At 32.0% G+C, this 26,262-nt stretch overlaps 1 protein-coding gene across 1 annotated transcript in view; it reads left to right on the forward strand.

Moving 5' to 3' along the window:
- The first annotated feature begins 1,106 nt into the window (after positions 1 to 1,106).
- LOC135139885 (zinc finger protein rotund-like) overlaps positions 1,107 to 26,262 on the forward strand; it is a 296,081-nt gene continuing 270,925 nt past the window's right edge. The window contains exons 1-2 of the mRNA XM_064070240.1: positions 1,107 to 1,462; positions 26,075 to 26,214. Coding sequence (XP_063926310.1) covers positions 26,083 to 26,214 — 132 coding nt within the window. The 5' untranslated portion in view covers positions 1,107 to 1,462; positions 26,075 to 26,082. The remainder of the gene's footprint in view (positions 1,463 to 26,074; positions 26,215 to 26,262) is intronic.

Here is a 26,262-nt window from a genome sequence, read left to right on the forward strand (position 1 = left end):
ACCAAAAAAAGTGTGGACGGTATTTTTGCTACTCCGTACACAATACAGGTGTACTATTATATCCGGTTAGACCAATTTGAGTTTTTGTCTATTTAGTCGAGGTGCAATGTTAGTTCTTACGAAAATGAAATAGCAATTTTGTAATATAAATTTCAAATTACGAGTGTCAATTTATGCAATTAAATGAGATTTGTATAGACGGTTCATGCAGTTACAGTTTACCAAATTTCGTAATCATATCTTTTATCACGCTGTTTCTCTACATAACGACAATCGTATATTGTATTTAAAATGTTTGGAATACCGAACCGAATTCCTACTTTTTATGTATTTATAGTACAACTGCCTCAAAATCACAACAATCCAGAACAAAATTCCTGAATATTCATAAACCCATACGAGTCAGCGAAAAAACTTTTCACTATCAACACACGATTAATCTCGCTTGCATCAATACAACCGAATGAACTTTCACTTTCATCAAAGAAACCATCACAAATTTCCATTAAACCCGACGAAATTCTAATCTAATTTCCTCAAGTCATCCCACTTACCTATTACATCCACAGCGGACCCCAATGGAGGTCACCAGTATACAACCCCCTTCCCCCCCGAATTCACGCTTGATTTTTTCCCCATTAAAGGGATGATGACCTGATTTATTCCCATTATTTTTTACCCAAAAATTCGTCACAGCATTCAAGCCAACAATTACCAGACCGGAAGTATTCGCTTCGCCACTTTTCGATCAAAAATCGAGCAGGCGACGACACCGCGCCAACTAGAAAAAATCCGAAAAAACCTCGCATGTCAGGAGTTATAAAAACGCGAAATTAACAATTAAATCAGTAATTTGTGTAATTTATATCTTTACTTTTCTGCACATACCATTATCCCTTTCAAACTAACATAATTCCCGCATAAATCTTTCTTTATCGCTTTTTGTCGCGTATCTCTCTCCCGTCGACGCACACTCCATCGCCTTTCTCTCTCGGTGCATTGTTTTAATACGTCGAAGGCGTAGCTTCGAGCCGAGCGCAGTCGGACGCGCCCGAGCCCGCAGCCACCGAATTCAAACACATATCGAGTAGTGTAAGATCGCGGCGCTCGCTGCAAACATAGCCTAGACAAAAGTGCGTCTTTCCGGTAACAGCCAACTTGACAATTTAGATAAAAAAAAGCGCGCGCGCGTTTGAAAAAAAAATTACACCCAAAAAACATTGTTTGTGGTTTTTGTTCGCGAGCTTTTTGCCGGCGAACTAGTGCTCGTGTGCTATGTGCAGGATTCCTGAGGGATTGTCGCAGGATCCTGCGACGGGATAAACGGGATGGTGATAGCGAGTGTGGTTTAGTTTTTCCTGGAATTTGGAGGTTAGGATTTGACAGTTGGAGAGGCTCGACGGGCGTCATAGGGTTGTGTGTGTGGTGAGAAGTGCTTCGGTTTTTTGGTGAAGGAAAAAAGGTAAAGTTTTTGTTGTGTGTAGTTGGCGGGAACGGCGGTGCTGACGTCACGGGCACCTGAATTTTTTTAATTGGAACCTGAATGTCACACAAATACATTTATTTTTTAAATTATAAATTATAACAGTACACACTGTATATATTTTCGTGAGCTACGAGCTACTCGTAGTGGTCGAATATGGATATCGTGACCCTCAGACGAAAATTTCAACTTTGTCATTTTTAGCCGACGGAGACATTTTTTTTTCGTCGCACCCCCGAAGGGCGACAAACCCGTCGACTATTTTTCGGTGCAGCGTTGAACTTGACCGGTTCCGGGTTCCGGTGTCCCGGAAGATTTACTCAGCGCGCCGCCGACGCCGGGGGTGGATTTCGCGCCGCCACCGACGGGTGATTTCAATGCTTTTTCAGGCCGGAAACTGCATTTAAATTCGTTCGGTTCGAGCAGAGTTCGCAAGATTTGCTGTTGCGGCAAAAAAAGACGGTTGGCAAAAAGTCGTGGAAAAAATTATCGCTGGTTGTTATCGATGCGGTGAACTTGAAACTGTCCTGGTGGAGAATAATTGACGGGTTTGTGATTAATGATTGATTTGTGGGTATTAGTGTGGTTATTTTTATGGGTGTTTAGTAATGATAATTGGAGGTAATTGAGGAGTCGGGTAATTATTTGATTGGAGGAGAAATGGGTGGTCAATAGGGCAACTGCGCTCGAAACGATCAACCTTAGAATGTTGTGGAAAATGGATAATTATGTTTGTTATTCAATAAAGTTGAGTCGAGATTGTAATTTACGTAGCAATATTTATATTAAAATAATTGTATTCATTATTCATAAAATAAAGGCAAGAAAATGCGTGACACTGAAAATCCAGAAAGTGGACTTTTAAACTGTGGACCTCAATGTTTGTTCCATCCTGTCGTTTGGGTAACAAAAAAAGCCATAAATCACTTGCTTCAGACATCTGCACAATTACGTAACAATTTTTTAAATAACGTTTTTAGTTCCATTTAGAGCTCTGGAAGAAAATGTCACTTTCTTCGCTCGTAATTGATATTCTTTATGTTCAGATATTTCAGTACCAGTCATGGTAACTTTTTAAATTTTATGAAATAATTGTGTATCACTTTTACTCAAATGCTACATTGTATTAAATTCTGCTGCGTTTCGTTTTTCCCGTGTTTTTAGTTCCAATATTTTCAATTTACTTCCTGTTACATTTTATTTTTATGACGAAAAAGTCGTTGTATTTTTGTTTCGTAAGTCATATTCCAGGGTTTTGTATCTTAATGTAATAATGTTTTTGTACTTTTGTCATTCACTTGCTTTTTCTTACTTAATGCACATTCCGTCTTTTAGTCTTCACCAAAAAAGCTTCGTATTTATTTGTTTAACAAAAATGATAATGACAAGCTTTATTTGTCCAACAGAAACCTAGAAACCCAGAAATTAAGATTGGGGGGTATGTTTCCCACAAGATTTGATAATGTGAATTGAAAACATCGTTGACTTGTTCTCTGAGCCAGTGAAGTCATTTGATGCTGTGATAATAGTCCTGACTAGTTCCTATATAAGGATAACTGCCCTGATTTCTGTATGATAAGTACTTCATGAAACAACGATGAATCTTATCCAGGTTTAACGTATGTGCGTTGACAAAATGGAATGAGGGTTTTTTCTAGTTTTCAAATTTACTTTTAATCACTAGGAGTTTTTAAAAATCGTTATTCACTTTGATTCTGTTCTTTAGTGTAGTAATTTACCTTCCTTTTGGTCTTTTTTCATATTCGTAACTGTTTTCAATTTTTTCCTTTTACTCAAATATCGTTTTCAGCGTCAAATTCAGAGTTTCAGTTTCGTCAAAAAGCGCAAAAAATAACCAAGTACATACTCTTGAAGAAGTGCTTGTCATTTAGGTACATTTACATACGCACTACACTTTATACGTTTTTTGTGACTCAGGACACTATTTGCGAAATTTACTGTCGCTGTAAGTGTAAAAATACCTTTATACGGTGTGTTTCTTACACATTTTTCTACGCTCGAGTGAGCAAAATCGCAAAGAAATCATACTGACAGCTTGTTTCATTATCGTATGTACCATGAAAATACGAAAATAAAATAATAATAGACACAATTTTCTTTGTAATAGAGACGAAATTCGTTATTTTTGCTGACTTCTTATATCTATAAATATTGTTTTGGTATTTATATTTTTTAATTTTAAACATACGTACCTACTACGATTTGATTTGAAAATTTAGTGCTTAACGTTCATTGAACATTGAACTTGTTTTTGTGGCACCCTGTATATATTTTTAGAGATTCTTGTAGAGATTGTTTTTTTGAATTCGTTGATGTATCGTTCTATAATATTTTCAAACACTAATAATTTGTTTTTCTGATTTAAATTAATAAAGTTACAAAAATTGTCAAACTTGATTACTAAAATTTTGGCATAAAGTGACTAAATTTGTTGTTAATAAATTCATCACAGTCGTCTTGACACAAAAATTATATTAATCTTTTCCACAGCTAGGTTGGTATTTCGTAAAATATGACCACGATACATCAATGAATTCAGGAAAAAAAAAATGTACAAGAATCTCTAAAAAATATATAGGGTGTTACTTAAACACAAAAGTAAAATAACATGTAAATGCACTTTTTATATACATAGTTTGAAGGAATTTTTTATTGAAAGGACCTAAGGGGACCTAGTGTCTTCCTTCTTTTAATAAGTATGTTGTTTCTGATAGACTCGAAAAAATCTTGGGAGATCCATAAATTTTGATTTTTTTTTTATAAACTGGAAAAATTTTGGGGACTTCTAGTGTCTTTTTGTTTCAAAAATGTGAAACAATCCGGGGGTTTTGGCTTCTTTTATATACTGAGCAATAGGGAGTATCATAAAAAAGAGTTAAATAGAAGCAATTACTAAATCACGTTTTCTCGTCATTTGTAATTGCTTGTTATTGTTATAATATATTACTAATTCGTTTAATTAATTATTACCATACGTAATATTGTACAGAGTCCAAACATTGCTTTTGTGTCGCACTTACTTCGTTATTCTTGATGACGTTACCTCAAAATTGTAAAAAAATACTCCTGCACGTGTAGTTTATAAATCCGGGTTTAGTTTTTAGCCGAGACATCCATTTTTTGAAAAACAAAAAAATCAAAATCGTGTCTGAAATCTTCCAAAAGTTTTAAGACATTCTTAAGCATTATAAATAGAAAATCGTTAATCAAAGTACATCCATTTACGTCCTCCCAAAAATTGACGACACCATCTCAAAGTTTTGCCGAGTAAATCCTATTAAAAATAAGCAAAACATTATGACTTTGTCATGAATTCATAGTTTTTATCATTACTCATTAAGTAATCTATTTTACTGATCAAATCAAGAACGCCCCAATTTCCTGAAAATGTTACGACTTTAGATAAATTTTCTTAATAAAACCTGAACGTGCTCGCTGCGCTCGCATTCTAATCGTTCTTTTTTTTGTATTTTGCTGTCATAGAAGTGACTAAGAAAGAAATCTCGTAGACTTATACTTAAAAACAAAACAAACATTTAGAATGTGAGCGCAGTATTTTTTAGTCCCTCATACATTAGTAATCAGGTAATCACAAATGATCTTTTAACTTACATTTTTAAATAACAACAAAATTGTTCTTAATAATTTAGCTTCTCAGAAACATCAATTAACAATTTTTGAATTACACCTGAACGTGCTCGCTGCGCTCGCATTCTAAACGTTCTTTTTTGTAGTTTAGTCTTATAGAAGTGACTAAGAAAGAATCTCAGCCAATCTGTTTAGGGTTTCTTGTGTTAATAATTCTCTAGATTATTTACTTAAAAAAAACAAACTTTTAGAATGCGAGCGCAGTGAGCACCTTCAGGCTTCTGGACTCTCACCGGCTTTAGTATTCACAAAGATTTTCAAAATTCACTTTTTTAGGCGCTAAAAAATTCTCTTATTAATAATGATTCAGCTTACACCGACGAATAATTTTTAATAACAACTAAATGTGCTCGCTGCACTAGCATTCTTTGTTTAATTAATTTAAGACTACTTAGTTTTTATTATGATAATTTAAGAGAACTCCCTGTGAAGGTAAATTATTTCAAAATTCAAAATGGCAAATATCAACCACTAAAGGGCGAGCGTAGCGAGCACGCTCATGTTTTTTCGGTCCCATAGACATTAGTAATCACAAACCATCTTTAAACCTACATTTTTAAATAACAACAAAATTGTTCTTAATAATTTAGCTTCCCAGGGACATCAATTAATAATTTTTTAGTTACACCTGAACGTGCTCGCTGCGCTCGCATTCTAAACGTTCTTTTTTTGTAGTTTAGTCTTATAGAAGTGCCTAAGAAAGAATCTCAGCCAATCTGTTTGGGTTTTCTTGTGTTAATAAATCTCTAGACTAATTACTTAAAAAACAAACCTTTAAAATGCGAGCGCAGTGAGCACCTTCAGGCTTCTGGACTCTCGCCGATTTTAGTATACACAAAGATTTTCAAAGTTCACGTTTTTAGACACTAAAAAATTCTCTTATTAATAATGATTCAGCTTACACCGACGAATAATTTTTAATAACAACTAAATATGCTCGCTGCACTCGCATTCTTTTTTTAATTAATTTAAGACTACTTAGTTTTTATTATGATAATTCAAGAGAACTCCCTGTGAAGGTAAATTATTTCAAAATTCAGAACTTCAAATATCAACCACTAAAGGGCGAGCGTAGCGAGCACGCTCACGATTTTTCAGTCCCATAGGCATTAGTAATCACAAACGATCTTTAAACTTACGTTTTCAAATAACAAAAAAATTGTTCTTAATAATTTAGCTTCTCAGGGACATCAATTAACAATTTTTTAATCACACCTGAACGTGCTCGCTGCGCTCGCATTCTAAACGTTCTTTTTTTGTAGTTTAGTCTTATAGAAGTGACTAAGAAAGAATCTCAGCCAATCTGTTTAGGTTTTCTTGTGTTAATAAATCTCTAGACTAATTACTTAAAAAAACAAACTTTTAGAATGCGAGCGCAGTGAGCACCTTCAGGCTTCTGGACTCTCACCGGCTTTAGTATTCACAAAGATTTTCAAAATTCACTTTTTTAGACGTTAAAAAATTCTCTTATTAATAATGATTCAGCGTACACCGACAAATAATTTTTAATAACAACTAAATGTGCTTGCTGCACTCACATTCTTTTTTAAATTAATTTAAGACTACTTAGTTTTTATTATGATAATTTAAGAGAACTCCCTGTGAAGGTAAATTATTTCAAAATTCAAAACTTCAAATATCAACCATTAAGGGCGAGCGTAGCGAGCACGCTCACGATTTTTCAGTCCCATGGACATTAGTAATCACAAACGATCTTTAAACTTACGTTTTCAAATAACAAAAAAATTGTTCTTAATAATTTAGCTTCTCAGGGACATCAATTAATATTTTTTTAATTACACCTGAACGTGCTCGCTGCGCTCGCATTCTAAACGTTCTTTTTTTGTAGTTTAGTCTTATAGAAGTGACTAAGAAAGAATCTCAGCCAATCTGTTTAGGTTTTCTTGTGTTAATAAATCTCTAGACTAATTACTTAAAAAAACAAACTTTTAGAATGCGAGCGCAGTGAGCACCTTCAGGCTTTTGGACTCTCACCGGCTTTAGTATGCACAAAGATTTTCAAAATTCACTTTTTTAGGCGCTAAAAAGTTCTCTTATTAATAATGATTCAGCTTACACCGACGAATAATTTTTAATAACAACTAAATGTGCTCGCTGCACTCGCATGCTTTTTTTAATTAATGTAAGACGACTTAGTTTTTATTATGATAATTTAAGAGAACTCCCTGTGAAGGTAAATTATTTCAAAATTCAAAACTTCAAATATCAACCATTAAGGGCGAGCGTAGCGAGCACGCTCACGATTTTTCAGTCCCATAGACATTAGTAATCACAAACGATCTTTAAACTTACGTTTTCAAATAACAAAAAAATTGTTCTTAATAATTTAGCTTCTCAGGGACATCAATTAACAATTTTTTAATTACACTGAACGTGCTCGCTGCGCTCGCATTCTAAACGTTCTTTTTTTGTAGTTTAGTCTTATAGAAGTGACTAAGAAAGAATCTCAGCCAATCTGTTTAGGTTTTCTTGTGTTAATAAATCTCTAGACTAATTACTTAAAAAAACAAACTTTTAGAATGCGAGCGCAGTGAGCACCTTCAGGCTTTTGGACTCTCACCGGCTTTAGTATTCACAAAGATTTTCAAAATTCACTTTTTTAGGCGCTAAAAAGTTCTCTTATTAATAAGGATTCAGCTTACGCCGACGAATAATTTTTAATAACACTTAAATGTGCTCGCTGCACTCGCATTCTGAATGTTCTTTTCCTAATTAATTTAGTGTCATTTGCGAATGAACGATCAGCAAGACTACTTAGTTTTTATTATGATAATTTAAAAGAACTCCTGTGAAGGTAAATTATTCCAGAAAAATCAACCTCTAAAGGGCGAGCGTAGCGAGCACGTTCAGGATTTGACAGTCCCACAGACATTAGTAGTCACAAACGATCTTTAAACTTACATTTTTAAGTAACAACAAAATTGTTCTTAATAATCTAGCTTCTCAGGGACACCAATCAATAATTTTTAAATTATACCTGAACGTGCTCGCTGCGCTCGCATTTTAATCTGGTTTTCTTTCGGCTTTATTCTCATCAAAGCTGTCTAGGTTTTATTGTAATAATATATCCCTAGACTTATTACATTAAAAAAAGAAATCTTTAGAATGCGAGCGCAGTGAGCACGTTCGGGAAATTTCAGTCCTACAGACTTGATGATCACAAACAAGTTATAGCTTCTCAGGAAGACCAGTAAATATATTTTTTAAATTATATCTCCTGAACCCCATTAATAATGATTTAGCTTACACCGACCAATAATTTTTAATAACATCTAAATGTGCTCGCTGCACTCGCATTCTGAATGTTCTTTTCCTATTTAATTTAGTGTCATTTGCGAGTGAACGATCAGCAAGACTACTTAGTTTTTATTATGATAATTTAAAAGAACTCCTGTGAAGGTAAATTATTCCGTAAAAATTAACCTCTAAAGGGCGAGCGTAGCGAGCACGTTCAGGATTTGTCAGTCCCACACACACATTAGTAGTCACAAACGATCTTTAAACTTACACTTTTAAGTAACAACAAAATTGTTCTTAAGAATCTAGCTTCTCAGAGACACCAATCAATAATTTTTTAAATTATACCTGAACGAGCTCGCTGCGCTCGCATTTTAATCTGGTTTTCTTTCGGCTTTATTCTCATCAAAGCTGTCTAGGTTTTATTGTAATAATAAATCCCTAGACTTATTACATTAAAAAAAGAAATCTTTAGAATACGAGCGCAGTGAGCACGTTCAGAAAGTTTCAGTTCTACAGACTTTGGTGATCACAAACATTGTTTTAACTCGCATTTTTTAAAATAACAAAATTGTTTTAACAATTTATAGCTTCTCAGCTACACCAGTAAATACATTTTTTAAATTACATCCGACGAATAATTTTTAATAACACCTAAATGTGCTCCCTGCACTCGCATTCTGAATGCTCTTTTGTTAATCAATTTAGTGTCATTAAAACATTTTTTTTTTTTTCATTACAATAAGTCTCGAGATCTTCCCTGAAGAAATTAGACTCCAAATAATGCGAGCGTAGCGAGCACATTCAGGATATTTTAATCCCACAGACGCTAGTGAACACAAACAATCTTTAAACTCAAAATTTTAAATAACAAGAAAATTGATTTTAATAATAATTTAGCTTGTCAGGGACACCAATAAATATTTATTTACATAACACTTGAATGTGCTCGCTGCGCTCGCATTTTAAACTTGTTTTTTCAGCTTTATTTTTATAGAAATGTGCAAGAAAGGGATTCAGCGAAGTTGTTTGGATTCTGTTGTAAAAATAAATCTCTAGGCTTAAAAAAACGCCCTTAGAGTACGAGCGCAGCGAGCACATTTAGACTACCAGAATCTGTCCAGTTTTAGTAGATAATCAACATTTTTAGGATTCACCTTTTTTAAAGACTAAAAAAAAATCCTTATTAAGAATTTAGCTTCCCAGGAGTCCCAGGACCACTAACCAGTAATTTTTAATAACATCTAAACCTGCTCGCTGTGCTCGCTCTCTTAATGTTCTTTTTTGAAATAATGCGGTCTCAAAAACTAAGGTTGTCGGGCCTCATCTTTTTTTAATTATTTTAAATGCGTAATTTTTGTATACCTACAGGGTCACTAGCATGTGTGGAAATGGTTAAATATCTTGAGAACCAATTGTGCAAATCAACTGAAATTAGGTATATTTCTGCTTCATTTGTTTTCGAGATTCAAGGCCAACTTGATTTTTTTAAATGGCACTACCCTACAATTTATGCATTTTTGAATACAGCTTTTTTTCTGATTGAAATAACAAAATAAATTATTAAACAATAAATAAATTAGCCAATAACAACCGAAACCAAAATTTAACTTCTATATTCTACAAAAGATGCTCAAAATGCTCTCCTGGCAATAAAAAAGACGCTGAATAACATTTTGTAATGAGTTAGTGAGAATTTCTGGACGAATGCTAGCAATTTCGTTACGATTCTTCAAATAGCCCCACAAAAAAAAATCAAACGGTGTCAAATCCGGTGACCTAGCAGGCCACTCAATAGTACCCCTTCGCCCTATCCATCTGCCAGGAAAAGTTTCATTTAAGTACTGTCGTACTTGACGTCCAAAATGTGGTGGAGCGCCGTCTTGTTGAAACCAAACAGTTTCTGCTGGTAATTCCGGATTTTGGTAATTGGGAAACAATTTTCTAAGTCTAGGCAGTACCTATATGTTCCCGCAACAGCTTAGTATCCCCCAGAATTTAAATTCCCATTAATAAAAAAAGAACCAAAAAATAGTTTTTCTGGACGCTGTTGTGTCTGTTCACATGACCATTTAAACAAAACTTAGATTCGTCAGAAAACAAAATCATGTTGATAAAATTTCCGTCTTGTTGTATTCCGTTCATAATAATTTCGGTTAATTCAACTCTACAATCAAAATCATCTTCCTTTAGCTCTTGTACGAAATGGATTTTGTATGGGTGAAACTTTTCCTTTTTCATTATTGTTTGAATAGATTTTCTATTAACTTGAGCAAAACTTGGTCTTTTGTGAACGTAACCGATAATCATTCTATGTGCTTAGTTCCACTTAGATGCAAGAAACACCTTACATGTCAAATTAAAATTATTTTCAAAGGTAACTATGTCATCTTTTTTTTTTTATTATTTAAAATAAATTATTTTGCCATTTCAAGGAATCTGACCTGACTTATCATGACCTGACAAGCGTCATCAGGTCACCACTCTGAAAGTGAAGAACTACTGTATAAATTCTTTGGACCAAATCAAACAACAAAATTATCCCAATTCCCCATCTCCTTCCTCCTTTAATCCCGTCTGCCGGTCCTTCGCCTCCAACAAAACCCCGCCGAACAAATCACTGAATAATAATTCCACAATTACGCCGATTTGCGCTAGTTTATATATAGAGTGTCTGTAATAACATTCGACCACTCGATCCAATTGTGTTAACGAGTGTGTTGAGGATGATTACGGGGTTTGTCGAAGAAACGATGCGGTTGCACGCTATTTTGTAAGTAGAATTCGGTCGAATATGTACGATTGAAGCCTCCTCTTATTCCGTTTCTCCTTTTTCGTTTTTTTTTTCGGTCGGTAATGACCGGTCATCCGTCAGGTACACAAAGGGGACTCGTGGGTCCTAACCCACCGCAATACTAGCTCGCATTCCATTCATTCTGGCGATTTAAATATTCATTCATGAAAAGGGTCCGTGCTGAGCACCCTTTCGGCTTGATTTTCGTGGGCGAAAAGTGCGATATTGCGGGATTTATTTGACAGGTTTATTGGTTATTAAGTGGACGGTGCGGGGAAATTATATAAACGTTTGTTTTTTTGGCGTGGATTTTCTTAGATGAGTAGATGAGGACGGACTGGGTTCAGACGGTAGCTGTTGTTTTTTCTAAAGATAGTTATTATTTGAATTGCTTTTGCCTGAGGCGGACATGCCATGATTCGATGCTTCCTCTTGATGCAAAGGTGATTGCTTTATTTCTTGTTTTTTTCTGAGGTTATCTATAACGTACATTTGTAAGATGTCGAAACGGAATAATTGAAAAGATTTTTTTATTTTCAAATTGGAAAAGTGTTTTCATGGTTTTAAAGATATTATTTTTCTACTAGTGATTAAATTTACATTTTATCACCATGAAATTATCATTATTTATCACTCTGTATTAAAAAAAGCTAAGCAATGTGTACGTGAATATTTAAGACACTTCAAGTCTAATTCTGTCCTTTTTTTTTTTAATGTTTTTTAGTCTGATAATTTATTGTTCTTTTATTTTAAACCACTGATCATTCCGTCAAAAAAATCAACTCATCTCAAAATAATTACAACGTACATATGAAAATCAATATACATATCTACACCCCCACCACAAAACTAATGACGTCCAATTGAAAATGGTTTCCAAATTTTTCTTGTCAAGATTTTGTCCATTTCAGTTCCAACCTATATATCTTCAGTCTACAGTCCTGAAATTTTTTGCACGCCTACGACTCGGGCTCCTGTTGTGAAACGCAAACAAAGTTTCCAGGTATATAATAAAAAATTGACGATTTCAGTTACGTTGCATATGTGTATTATTTTTTGTATCCTCGCCTAGGGTTCTCATTTTGTTGTAATTACGAGCCGCAGGCGAGATTTACAATCACGTATATGCTAAAGTGGCTTTTTAAGATGGAAAATGTGAAGACATCGTATTTAACTTGTCTTATTATCGCATAGGCCATAAATATAAAAATGCCACTCTGAGATGAGTTACATATACTATTTTCTCCATCGTCTCTCTGGTTCCGGGTACTGTCCTAAGATTTTTAGTCGTATAAGATAAAGTTTTCTGGTATTTAATGGAAAAATTACTCATTGACTAGGTTATATCTATATACTATGAGCCGCAGGCGAGATTTACAATCACACGTCGTATTTAGTTCGTCTTATTAATTTATTATTGTATAGGTTATAGAAATCTAAAAATGACGCTCATGTCTTGCATACACTATTTTTTCTACTGTCCCTTCTGTTCGGACTACTCTGCTAAGGCAAAATTTACTGGTATATAATGAAAAAATGATTTTGAGTAAGTTGCACAAATGTGTAATTTTTGACTCTCGCCTGCGGCTTGCACTTAGTTCTAAATCCGAGCCGTAGACGAGATTTACAATCACTTAATTGTAAAATTGACTTTTTCAGTATTGTACTCTTTCTATTCTGTTTCTTTTTTCGTTTGGATGAACAAATGTGAGAAATACATGGTACTTAGTTTATCTTATTAATTTATTATCGTATGGGCTACAAAAATAAAAAATGAGGCTCACGCGGCATGGTAAATTGTTAAGCAAAATTTATTTATTTAACCCCTCCCAAAAAATTGATGACGTCATCTCAAAATTTTGCCGAATATCCCATCCAAATTGTGCAAAATATGATGAGTTTATACTTATGACTGATTTTGGCTAATGAAATCCCTCTAAGAAAATAAAACAGCGAAAAATTTAAAAATAAAAAACCTGAAAAATCGAAATATTTATATATTAAAAAAATTAAAGGTTCCGAAGATCAAAAATCCTAAAAGTGTAAAATTGAAAGGAATTTCGAAAAATGTGTTTAAAAAATCGAAAAATGGAAAAAACAAAAAAATTGAAAAATCTAAAACATTGAAAAATCCCAAAACCGAAATGTTGAAAAACTGGAAAATCGAAAAATCCAAAACTGAGAAGTCGAAAAATCGAAAGATTGAGGAATCAAAACGTTAAAAAACTCAAAAAATCTAAAATTTAAAAATTCGAAAAATTGTAAAATCTAAAATTTCAAAAATCGATAAATTAAAAAATCTAAAAGTCTAAGAAAAATTGAAGAAACAGAAAGATGAAAAATCCCTAAACTGAAACATCGAAAAAATGAAAAATCGAAAAACTGAGATATTTAAATATTAAAAGATGAAAGATTCGGGAGATCAAAAATCCTAAAAGCCTAAAATTGAAAGAAATTTCGAAAAATGTGTTTAAAAATCGAAAAATGGAAAAAACAAAAAAATTGAAAAATCTAAAACATTGAAAAATCCCAAAAGCGAAATGTTGAAAAACTGGAAAATCGAAAAATCCAAAACTGAGAAGTCGAAAAATCGAAAGATTGAGGAATCAAAATGTTAAAAAAGTAAAAAAAATCTAAAATTTAAAAATTCGAAAAATTGCAAAATCTGAAATTTCAAAAATCGATAAAATGAAAAATCCGAAAGTCTAAGAAAAATTGAAGAAACAGAAAGATGAAAAATCCCTAAACTGAAACATCGAAAAATTGAAAAATCGAAAAACTGAAATATTTAAATATCAAAAGTTGAAAGATTCAGGGGATCAAAAATCCTAAAAGCGGAAAATTGAAAGAAATTTCGAAAAATGTGTTTAAAAAATCGAAAAATGGAAAAAACAAAAAAATTTAAAAATCTAAAACATTGAAAAATCCCAAAAGCGAAATATTGAAAAACTGGAAAATCGAAAAATCCAAAACTGAGAAGTCGAAAAATCGAAAGATTGAGGAATCAAAACGTTAAAAAACTAAAAAAATCTAAAATTTAAAAATTCAAAAAATTGCACAATCTAAAATTTCAAAAATCGAAAAATTAAAAAATCTAAAAGTCTAAGAAAAATTGAAGAAACAGAAAGATGAAAAATCCCTAAACTGAAACATCGAAAAATTGAAAAATCGAAAAATTGAAATATTTAAATATTAAAAGATGAAAGATTCGGGAGATCAAAAATCCTAAAAGCGTAAAATTGAAAGAAATTTCGAAAAATGTGTTTAAAAAATCGAAAAATGGAAAAAACAAAAAAATTGAAAAATCTGAAACATTGAAAAATCCCAAAAGCGCAATGTTGAAAAATTGGAAAATCGAAAAATCCAAAACTGAGGAGTCGAAAAATCGAAAGATTGAGGAATCAAAACGTCAAAAAACTCAAAAAATCTAAAATTAAAAAATTCGAAAAATTGTAAAATCTAAAATTTCAAAAATTGATAAATTAAAAAATCTAAAAGTCTAAGAAAAATTGTAGAAACAGAAAGATGAAAAATCCCTAAACTGAAACATCGAAAAAATGAAAAATCGAAAAACTGAAATATTTAAATATTAAAAGATGAAAGATTCGGGAGATCAAAAATCCTAAAAGCGTAAAATTGCAAGAAATTTCGAAAAATGTGTTTAAAAAATCGAAAAATGGAAAAAACAAAAAAATTGAAAAATCTAAAACATTGAAAAATCCCAAAAGCGCAATGTTGAAAAATTGGAAAATCGAAAAATCGAAAGATTGAGGAATCAAAAAACTAAAAAAGTTTAAAATTTAAAAATTCGAAAAATTGCAAAATCTAAAATTTCAAAAATCGATACATTAAAAAATCTAGAAGTCTAAGAAAAATTGAAGAAACAGAAAGATGAAAAATCCCTAAACTGAAACATCGAAAAATGGAAAAATCGAAAAACTGAAATATTTAAATATTAAAAGATGAAAGATTCGGGAGATCAAAAATCCTAAAATCGTAAAATTAAAAGGAATTTCGAAAAATGTGTTTAAAAAATCGAAAAATGAAAAAAACAAAAAATTGAAATATCTAAAACATTGAAAAATCCCAAAAACGCAATGTTGAAAAATTGGAAAATCGAAAAATCCAAAACTGAGAAGTCGAAAAATCGAAAGATTGAATAATCAAAACTTTAAAAAACGAAAAAAATCTAAAATTTAAAAATTCGAAAAATTGCAAGATCTAAAATTTCAAAAATCGATAAATTGAAAAATCTAAAAGTCTAAGAAAAATTGAAGAAACAGAAAGATGAAAAATCCCTAAACTGAAACATCGAAAAATTAAAAAATCGAAAAACTGAAATATTTAAATATTAAAAGATGAAAGATTCGGGGGATCAAAAATCCTAAAAGCGTAAAATTGAAAGAAATTTCGAAAAATGTGTTTCAAAAATCGAAAAATGGAAAAAACAAAAAAATTGAAAAGTCTAAAACATTGAAAAATCCCAAAAGCACAATGTTGAAAAATTGGAAAATCGAAAAATCCAAAACTGAGAAGTCGAAAAATCGAAAGATTGAGGAATCAAAACGTTAAAAAACTAAAAAAATCTAAAATTTAAAAATTCGAAAAATTGCAAAATCTAAAATTTCAAAAATCGATAAATTGAAAAATCTAAAAGCCTAAGGAAAATTGAAGAAACAGAAAGATGAAAAATCCCTAAATTGAAACATCGAAAAATTGAAAAATCGAAAAACTGAAATATTTAACTATTAAAAGATGAAAGATTCGGTAGTCAAAAATCCTAAAAGCGTAAAATTGAAACAAGTTTCGAAAAATGTGTTTAAAAAATCGAAAAATGGAAAAAACAAAAAAATTGAAATATCTAAAACACTGAAAAATCCCAAAAGCGCAATGTTGAAAAATTGGAAAATCGAAAAATCCAAAACTGAGAAGTCGAAAAATCGAAAGATAGAGGAATCAAAACGTTAAAAAACTAAAAAAATCTAGAATTTAAAAATTCGAAAAATTGCAAAATCTAAAATTTCAAAAAGCGATAAATTGAAAAATCCAAAAGTCTAAGAAAAATTGAAGAAACAGAAAGATGAAAAATCCCTAAACTGAAACATCGAAAAATTGAAAAATCAAAAACCTGAAAAATCGAAAAACTGAAATATTTAAATATTAAAAGATGAAAGATTCGGGAGATCAAAAACCCTAAAAGCGTAAAATTAAAACGAATTTCGAAAAATGTGTAATTTAAAAAATCGAAAATTGGAAAAAACAAAAAAATTGAAAAAATTTAAAAATTGAAAATCCCAAAAGTGAAGTGTTAGAAAATTGGAAAATCGAAAAATCCAAAACCGAGAAGGCGAAAGATCGAGGAATCACAACGCTAAAAAATGGGAAAAATGTAAAATTTAAAAATTCGAAAAATTGCAAAATAGAAAAATCAAAGAACTGAAAATCGAAAAATGGAGAAATTGAAAAATTGAAAACTGAAAAATCCCTAAACTGAAACATTGAAAAATTAGGAAATTGAAAAAGTCAATATCCATAAATTGAATAATTGAAAAAAAAAACTATAATAATATAAATAACCACAAAATCCTAAAACCAAAATACCGAAAAATTGAGAAAACGAAAATTGAAAAATCGGGAAATCAAAAAATCGAAGAGCCGAAAGAACAAAAAGCCGTAGATTCAAAAATATCGAAAAATTGAAAAATCTTGAATTAAGTCAAACAGAAATTGAAGAATTGAAAACTGAAAAATCCCCAAACTGAAACATTGAAAAATTAAGAAATTGACAATGTGAAAAATCGAAGAATTGAAAAACTGAAAAATCGAAAAAACAAGAGGTCGAGAAATCCAATGGAAATGGGAAAAACGATAAGTCGAAAAATCCATTAATCGAGAAATCGAAAAATCGAAAAATTAAAGGATCCAATAATTAAATAATTGAAAAAAAAAGTGGAATCAAATAACCACAAAATCCTAAAATAGAAATATCGAAAAACTGAGAAATCAAAAAATCGAGAAGCCGAAAAAAGCCGAAAAATAAAAAATATTGAATAGAGACCGAGTGAGTGGGGTTAGTACCTGCTAAAATAAGACCGATTTTGGCAAATGACGTACCCTAGAAGAAAAGAGAGGGTGGGTGGGCGGGGCTAGTTCCTGCTAAGATAAGAGTGATTTTGGCAAATCACATGTCAAATTAAAATTTCCCGTATTTCGGGAGGCGTAAGGACTTCAGTAGCTTCTTCACATTTTAACCAATTTTGACTTACAAAAACTCGAATTGAATCAAATTACGATTGTTGTGAAAATTCGAACTTCAAATGTTTCGTGGTTCGCGTCATACCAACCCATCACCGACCACGACAAAATTCCCCAGATTTAAAAAAACTCAAATTTCAATTAAATTTTGCGAAAAAAGAGTTAAGAGTGTCACGGAGACTTAATCCGCCATTTTCCAGACACCCGGTACAACGCAAAAAAGGCTCGCCTGCGGATCGCACTTTTTTCAGAAACCGAACGATAGGCGAGATTTACTGTCGCTAAGCGCAAAATTGGTCTCAGAATATATTGCTCCTATTTTGCTCCTTTCTTGTTTAGATGAGCAAACGTGACGAGACATGTTGTATTCAGCTTGTCTTATTAGCGTCTATGTCGTATAAATAGAAAAATGACGTTATAAAGTGCGTTGCATATAGTGTTTTTTCTACGCTCCCCCGCGGCTCGCGATACTGTCCTAAGGCCGAGGCCACATGCAAGGTGTTTAGTTACATAAATATATAGAAATTTTCTTAATACACTTGCCCGTGGCTCGGAATACTATTATGAGTCCTGAGTAGTTGATAAAATATGTAATTCTATATTTGATTTATATGTATTAGTTTCATAAATCATTCTTAGTGGCATGAACACATAATTATTTTGTTAATTATTTTCACTTAAAACAAAAACTCTTTTTGTAGATTTCGGCAGCGATCACTTGGTTCCATAACCGGTTCGCTCCAAAATTACAAAAATTAATTCAGTTTTGTGCAGTGCAGGTACGGAATAATTTCATTAAAATAAAAACCCGATAACGAAACTGCAGTCACTGTTGACTACTAAGTATAATAAATTGCATCATCACGTGCAAATCATCGAATCTACCTAATTGTGACGTGCGTTTTAAAGGAAGTGAAATGATTAACGATCAACTTTTATAGTTTAAATTAATTTATGGCTCTTTTAAATGCTTAGAATACAGTATTGTATTCACCTGGACTGGGTAATTAAATTATGTATGTATAAACGCAATTATAAGGTTATCTCTGGTTGCAGGCAATACGTACTATTATTCTATTACCAGCAAACATGAGCACTTTTCATTACATATTTATAATTACTGCATTGCAAATATAATAACAGAGCAGTCACGTAAAAAAAAATGTGAACAATCTCTTAAAGTAAATAAATAATGATTAATTAAACTAATATATATTGACTTATACACCGAGTGTTCGGAAAAACGTTTTTCATTATTTGTTTTTGCTCTTTTCCACTACTACTCGACATTGACAGTTGTGTCGACTTAACAACTAAACTTCCTTCAAAAAACTGTAAACATTCCCAGGCTTCCACCGTTCCCTGTAATTAAAGCCAGGAAAGTACCAGTGATCTACCTGTTACTATAATGTTAATTACATGTTTGTAAGCCCCTGACACCTCGCTACAATCCGAAGGTATTTGCTTCACAAACGTTTCATTTGAATATTAACTTAATCGGAATATGTGTTCTATTAATTGATATTTACCTACTTAACTTGTTTATTGATGTTATAATTACCGAGTACCGCATGTAAGTATCGTCGTAATGCATGGTCAAAGCCATAAAGAGGTTCTGTCCGCCTTAAGTGTACCTGATCTATTAAAACGTTCCAGAAAAATGCCTCAAAGTGCATTATTATTACAATGACGGACGATAAAGCCGCTGGTCGAGTTTTTGAGCTAAAATTGCGAAGTTTGTTTTCACGACAGTGTTAATAATCTATGATTAATTAACACTGTCGGAGCGAATTAGAAATGCAGGAGTTGTTTGCATAACGACTTTATTGTCTGTTTTAAAATTCTGATCATATCTAAGAACTTTTGTTTATGCTGCTTTATAACGTTCTAGTTCCTGAACTTGTCCTGCTCCAATTTCATTTTCGTTTTTCGTTGCAACCCATCATTTGAATTCTCCTCATTTATTTATTTTGACGTGTTTACGTTTGTAAATGTCAAGTGTGATTTTTTAATTTGTGTAAAAAAGTGTTGTCTTTCCACAACGATTAACACTGGGTTTAAATTAGAGCAATAGACTAGAACTGTAAAGTTGTGTGTAATGAATTTATCATGCTTTATGGAAAAATACTAAAATATGTTTTTTTGTTGATTATTTTGTGCAATGAGTGTAGAGTGGTCACAGATTTGGTAGTATTTTGTCGTGTCGATTGTCATTGCACGTTTTTCTTTAACTGCAGTGTGATTTTTACACGTAAGTCGTTTTTAGTCCATTTTTTTGCACATGTGTAGTTCATGAACAAAAGTGGAATTAAAGTTGACCATGACCATTTTATTAAATCTTTATTTTTATACCTAGAACCTAGAAATATCTTATATTTCATCTGTCTTATGACTTCAGAAAAAGAGATTAATTTTTAAGGTTAAAGTCCTTCAATTTATAAGAAAGGGCAAAAAACAAACAACAAAATTTTGAAAAAAAAAATTCAAGCAAAAACTTAATTTCTTTTTACTCTGTAAAACAAGTATCATTTTTACTTTACGTAAATGTACGTAATTATTACATTTACGTACGGTAAAATTACAGTATACGTAGAGTTTAATATAACTTGGTATTTATGTTGGTAAATCTTTTATTAATTTTTAAGAAACTATTTTTATTATTGTTTCAGAACGAAAAAACATTACATTAAAAACTAAAAATTTCTGGTTATTCCAGAATGCTTATAATTTGATGGATATATGAATTTTTGTTAGTTTTTAAGGCGAGAAAACAACAAAATAAAAAGTAACATGAAAAATGCAACCAAGAAAAAAGTTCCTAAAAAAATCAACCAAAAGGCGACAAAATAGGTGATAAGAATGGGGACAAAAATACTTTTTATTACCTTTCTTTCTGAGTTTGCCCTTTCCTTTTTACTGTAGGAAAGAAAAACAGAGAAACCAAAGCAGAAAATTAAACCAAAAATTTCTTGCTTACACCGCAAACAGGAACCTTATCCGGTGGATATAGGCACTTTTGTTACTTTTTGAAAATGTATTTTTATTTTTGTTGTGAATTATCCTTAATTCTGGGGTTTTTCTTTTTTTGTCGCATTTTTATCCTCTTTTTTATCACCTGTGTAGCGTCTGTTTTCGCTTTCTTTTGGTCGTCATTTTTTGTCTGCTTTTTTGTGGTCTTTTATCGTGCCGTTTTTTTTGACGATTTTTTTGCGCTTTTTGCGTAATCATTTTTGTCGTAAATTCGCCCTTGGTTAGGTTTTGTTGTTTTTTTTGGCGCCCTTTTTTATCGTTTTTTTTGTCGCATTTTCTTTTTCCAAGTTTTTCATCATCTTTTTTTCGTAGATCGTTTTTAACCCCACTTTTTTGGCGTTTTTTTTTTCACCCGACTTTAACGCTTTTTCTGTTTTATCCTTTTTTTGCCCACTTTTGTAGATATTCTTTGTATTTTGTCCTCTTCCTTGTTTTTTGTCGCTTTTTCTGTATTCTTTTGTTGCCTTTGTCGACCCCCTTTTTGGTCCTTTTTTTCGACGACTTTTTTGTCGCCATTTACGTTATTATTCTTGTCCCAAATTCACCCTTCTCTGGTAGCTTTTTTTCAGTTTTTTTTTGTAGCCTTTTTTGTCGTTTTTTTGCCAAATTTTCCGTCGTTTTTTTTTTCGTAAATCGTTTTTTAACCTGACTTTTTGTAGTTTTTGTCAAGCTCTTTTAAGCTTTTTTCCATGTTTCATCCTTTGTTTGCCCATTTTTATAGCAGTTTTTTGTATTTTGTCCTCTTCCTTGTTTTTTTGTCGTTTTTTATGGCTTTTTCTGTTTTTTAAGCCTTTTTCGGATCCCTTTTAGCCACTTTTTTATCGCTTTTACGTTATCATTTTTGTCGCATATTCGCCCTTCCTTGGTAACATTTTTTTCGGCTTTTTTATCACCTGTGTAGCGTCTGTTTTCGCCTTCTTTTGGTCGTCATTTTTTTGTCTGCTTTTTTGTGGTCTCTTTTATGTTGCCTTTTATTTTGTTGTACCTACTTTTGCTCTCTTTTTTCGTTTTACGCTTTTTTTTGTCAAATTTTTTCTCTTTTTTTGTCAGCTTTTTCTTCGTCTTTTTTGTTATCTTTTATTTTGTCGTTTTTTGTAGCTACCTTTTTTAATTCTTCTTTTTAGTCTTTTTTGTCTCTTTCTTAGTTTTTGTGGCATTTTTTTATTGTATTCTGTAGGTGCCTTTGCCGCTCCTTCTTTTGATCTTTTTTGTTGCCGTCTTTTTCGACAATTTTTTGCCGCTTTTTGCGTTATCATTTTTGTTTTAAATTCACCCTTTGGTAGTTTTTTTGTTGTTTTTTGGGGCCCTTTTTTATCGTCTTTTTGTCACATTGTCATTTTCCAAGTTTTTCCATCATCTTTTTTCGTAGACCGTTTTAACCCCACTTTTTCGGCGTTTTTTCACCCTTTGTTAACGCTTTTTTCTATGTTTTATCCCTTTTTTGCCCACTTTTGTAGCTATTTTTTGTATTTTATCCTCTTCCTTGTTTTTTGTCGCTTTTTCTGTATTCTTTTGTTATTATTTTTGTCCCAAATTCACCCTTCTTTGGTAGCTTTTTTTTGTTTTTTTGTAGCCTTTTATGTCGTTTTTTGCCGTTTTTTGCCAAATTTTTCATCGTTTTTTTTTTCGTAAATCGTTTTTTAACTTGACTTTTTGTAGTTTTTGTAAAGCTCTTTTAAGCTTTTTTCTATGTTTCATCCTTTTTTTGCCCACTTTTGTAGCAGTTTTTTGTATTTTGTCCTTTTTTTTTTGTCGCTTTTTCTGTTCTTTTATGCCTTTATCGGACCCCGTTTTAGCCACTTTTTTATCGCCTTTACGTTATCATTTTTGTCGCATATTCGCCCTTCCTTGGTAGCATTTTTTTCGACTTTTGTGGTCGTTTTTTTCGTGTTTTTTCGTGTGTTTTTTGGCACATTTTCTTTTGCCAAGTTTTTTTATCGTTTTTTCGTAAATCGTGTCTTAACCCTACTTTTTCGCCGTTTTTTTTTTCATCCTCTTTTAACGCATTTTTCTATGTTTCATCCTTTTTTGCCCACTTTTGTACCTATTTTCTGTATTTTGTCCTCTTCCTTGTCTTTTTGTTGCTTTTTTGTGGATTTTTCTGTTTTCTTTTGTTGCCTTTTTCGGTCACCTTTTTGACTACTTTTTTGTCGCATATTGGCCCGATCCTTGATAGCATTTTTCGTCGTTTTTTTGGTCACATTTCTTTTGCCAAGTTTTTTATGGGCTGTTTCGTAGATCATTTTTTAACCCCACTTTTTTTATCATTTTTTTACCCTCTTTTAATGCTTTTTTTGTATGTTTCATCTTCTTTTTGCCCACTTTTGTAGTTATTTTTAGTATTTTGTCCCCTTGTGTATTTTTATGTTGTCTTTGTCGGTCCCCTTTTTGGTTCTTTTTTTGACGAGTTTTTTATCGCCTTTTACGTTATTATTTTTGTGGCAAATTCACCCTTCTTCGGTAGCTTTTTTTTTGTTTTTTTGAAGCCTTTTTTTTGTCGTTTTTTGCCAAATTTTTCATCGTTTTTTTCGTAAATCGTTTTTTAACCAGACTCTTTGTAGTTTTTGTCAAGCTCTTTTAAGCTGTTTTCCATGTTTCATCCTTTTTTTTGCCCACTTTTGTATCAGTTTTTTGTATTTTGTCCTTTTTGTCGTTTTGTGTGGCTTTTTCTGTGTTTTTATGCCTTTTTCGGACCCCTTTTTAGCCACTTTTTTATCGCCTTTACGTTATCATTTTTGTCGCATATTCGCCCTTCCTTGATAGCATTTTTTTCGGCTTTTTTATCATCTGTGTAGCGTCTGTTTTCGCTTTCTTTTGGTCGTCATTTTTTGTCTGCGTTTTTGTGGTCTCTTTTATATTGCCTTTTATTTTGTTGTACTTTTGCCCTCTTTTTTTGTCAGCTTTTTCTTCGTCTTTTTTTTGTTATCTTTTATTTTGTCGTTTTTTGTAGCTACCTTTTTTAATTATTCTTTTTAGTCTTTTTTTGTCTCTTTCTTAGTTTTTGTGGCCTTTTTTTATTGTATTCTTTAGGTACCTTTGTCGCTCGCTCTTTTAGTCTTTTTTGTTACCGTCTTTTTTGACAATTTTTATGGCGCTTTTTGCGTTATCATTTTTGTCGTAAATTTACCCTTTGGTAGTTTTTTTTGTTTTTTTTTTGGCGCCCTTTTTTTCGTTATTTTGTCACATTTTCTTCTTCCAAGTTTTTCATAATTTTTTTTTGTAGATGGTTTTTAACCCCACTTTTTCGGCGTTTTTTCACCCTCTTTTAACGCTTTTTTCTATGTTTTATCCTTTTTTTGCCCACTTTTGTAGCTCTTTTTTGTATTTTGTCCTCTTCCTTGTTTTTTGTCGCTATTTCTATATTCTTTTGTTGCCTTTATCGACTCCCTTTTTAGTTATTTTTTTGTCGCCTTTTACGTTATCATTTTTGTCGCAAATTCACTCTTTGCTAGGTTTTTTTTAGTTTTTTTGTAGCCTTTTTTGTCGTTTTTTGCCAAATTTTTCATCGTTTTTTTTTCGTAAATCGTCTTTTAAACTTTTTGTAGTTTTTTTCAAGCTCTTTTAAGCTTTTTTCCATGTTTCATCCTTTTTTTTTTGTCGCTTTTTTGGGGCTTTTTCGGTTTTTTGTGCCTTTTTCGGACCCCTTTTTAATTACTTTTTATCGTTTTTACGTTATCATTTTTGTCGCCTATTCGCTTTTTCTTGGTAGCTTTTTTTCGGCTTTTTTGTTCGTTTTTTTCGTGTTTTTTTGTGTGTTTTTTTTTGGTCACATTTTCTTTTGCCAAGTTTTTTAATGTTTTTTTCGTAAATCGTATCTTAACCCTACTTTTTTGCCGTTTTTTTCACCCTCTTTTAACGCATTTTTCTATGTTTCATCCTTTTTTATCCACTTTTGTACTTTGTAGCTATTTTTTGTATTTTGTCCTCTTCCTTGTCTTTTTGTTGCTTTTTTGTGGCTTTTTCTGTATTTTTAAGTTGTCTTTGTTGGTCCCCTTATTTGGTCCTTTTTTTGACGACTTTTTTGTCGCCTTTTACGTTATCATTTTTGTCGCATATTCGCCCTTTAAAGCATTTTTTTTCGTTTTTTTTTGTCGTCTTTTCTCGTCGCTTTTTGTCACATTTTCTTTTGCCAAGTTTCGTTTTTTGTTATTGGATCGTTTTTTAATTTTTCATTTTTCCCCCACTTTTGTCGCTTTTTGTGGCTTTTTTTATTGTATTCTTTTGTTATCTTTGTCATCCTCTTTTGTATCGCCTCCGTTTCTGTCTTTTTTTCTCCGCCTTTTATTTGACATTTTGTTATCATCCTTTTTTTGTGACCTTTTATTTTATCATTTTTGTTGCATTATTCACCCTTCTGTAGTAGCTTTTTTTGGTCTTTTTAGTTACCTTTTTTTGTCGCTTTTTGTTTTCTTGGTTACATTTTTAGTAGCCCATTTTCTGTCTTCTTTGTTTGTCCCTCTTTTTTGATTGTTTGCCGATTTTTTTTTTGGCTCTTCTAGACACTTTTTTAACGTCTTTTTTGTCGCCTTCATTCGCCTTCTTTTTTTGTACACAAAAATATGTTTCAACATTAAATAAATAGTATAAATACAAAATTTAGTACATAAATTTAATGTCAATGACAAAAATCATCAAGATACATAGTGATTTATCTCAAGTGAGTCAAGTTTAGTCTCACACAATTATACAGGGTGTCTCTTTTATTTGATACAACCCCTGTAACATTTTCATTCTTAAAGATAAACCTGTAGTTTCCAAGCAAATTTGTATATTTTAAAAGTTCTATGTGATGACAAGCTCACATTTTTTTATCACTTCCGGTTGTTGAATATAAAATAGACGAAAAATTCATATTTATTGAAGACAATCTAGTAGCTTGAAAAATTGACATGTCATTTATTCACATCAGTGATGTTTTAAAATGATACAAATTTGCTCAAAGAACTATATGTTTCTCTTTAAAAATAAAAAAGTTACAGGGGTTATATTAAATAAAAGAAACACGAAAACAAATTTCAAAATGTAAAGGGACTTTTTTAATTTGTCATTTATTTGTCAAGTAGGCAATTATCAGGTTGACCTGTCAAACCTTCTATGAGTGGAATAAATAAACTAACCTATTTATTCGCAAAACTGACATTTCAAAGACAACTGTCAATTTCCAAACTAAAATCCAAAAAGCCGTTTTAAAACTATAACTTTTGTTTTTTTTTAGTCTCTAGACCTTTAACCTGTTATGAGGTAATCCACAAATAATGACTTGAGTATCAGAATTAATATCACTGCTTGACATTAAGAAAGGACAGGTTCCACCATACTCCCTTGAGGAACTCCACAATCCACCATTTCGTTAGACTCCAAACTTCTCTTACTTTTTGACATTATCAGTAGCATCATTTTCGACTACTTAACACCAACTTTGCCAAACTCTCTACGCTCAATTACTCAACGAAACCTCAAAATGCGAGTGCAAACGACCTCCTCGTCACATTAACAACCACCCTTCAAACAATTCCACCTTTCCACTGGCTAAATACATTGATGACAATATTTAAACGTCCCGTAACGAGTGTTTCCTCTTCCAGATCCGAAGATGTATCCTTGGTACCGTGACTCCGTCGGCGGTCAATTAGGCCAATTATGCGGCCCGATGGCCACCACAATCAAAACCGAAAACGGCTACAACGACTGCATGCTGGCGCTGGACTACGCCACCCAGAGCAAGGTGAGTACGAATGAATAATTATCTACGAGGGTCGTCCAAACTACACTA

The sequence above is a fragment of the Zophobas morio genome, unplaced genomic scaffold (assembly GCF_036711695.1).
Source record: "Zophobas morio isolate AGI-343-1 ecotype UQ-CSIRO unplaced genomic scaffold, CSIRO_AGI_Zmor_V1 ptg000038l, whole genome shotgun sequence".
NCBI classification, from domain to species: domain Eukaryota; kingdom Metazoa; phylum Arthropoda; class Insecta; order Coleoptera; family Tenebrionidae; genus Zophobas; species Zophobas morio.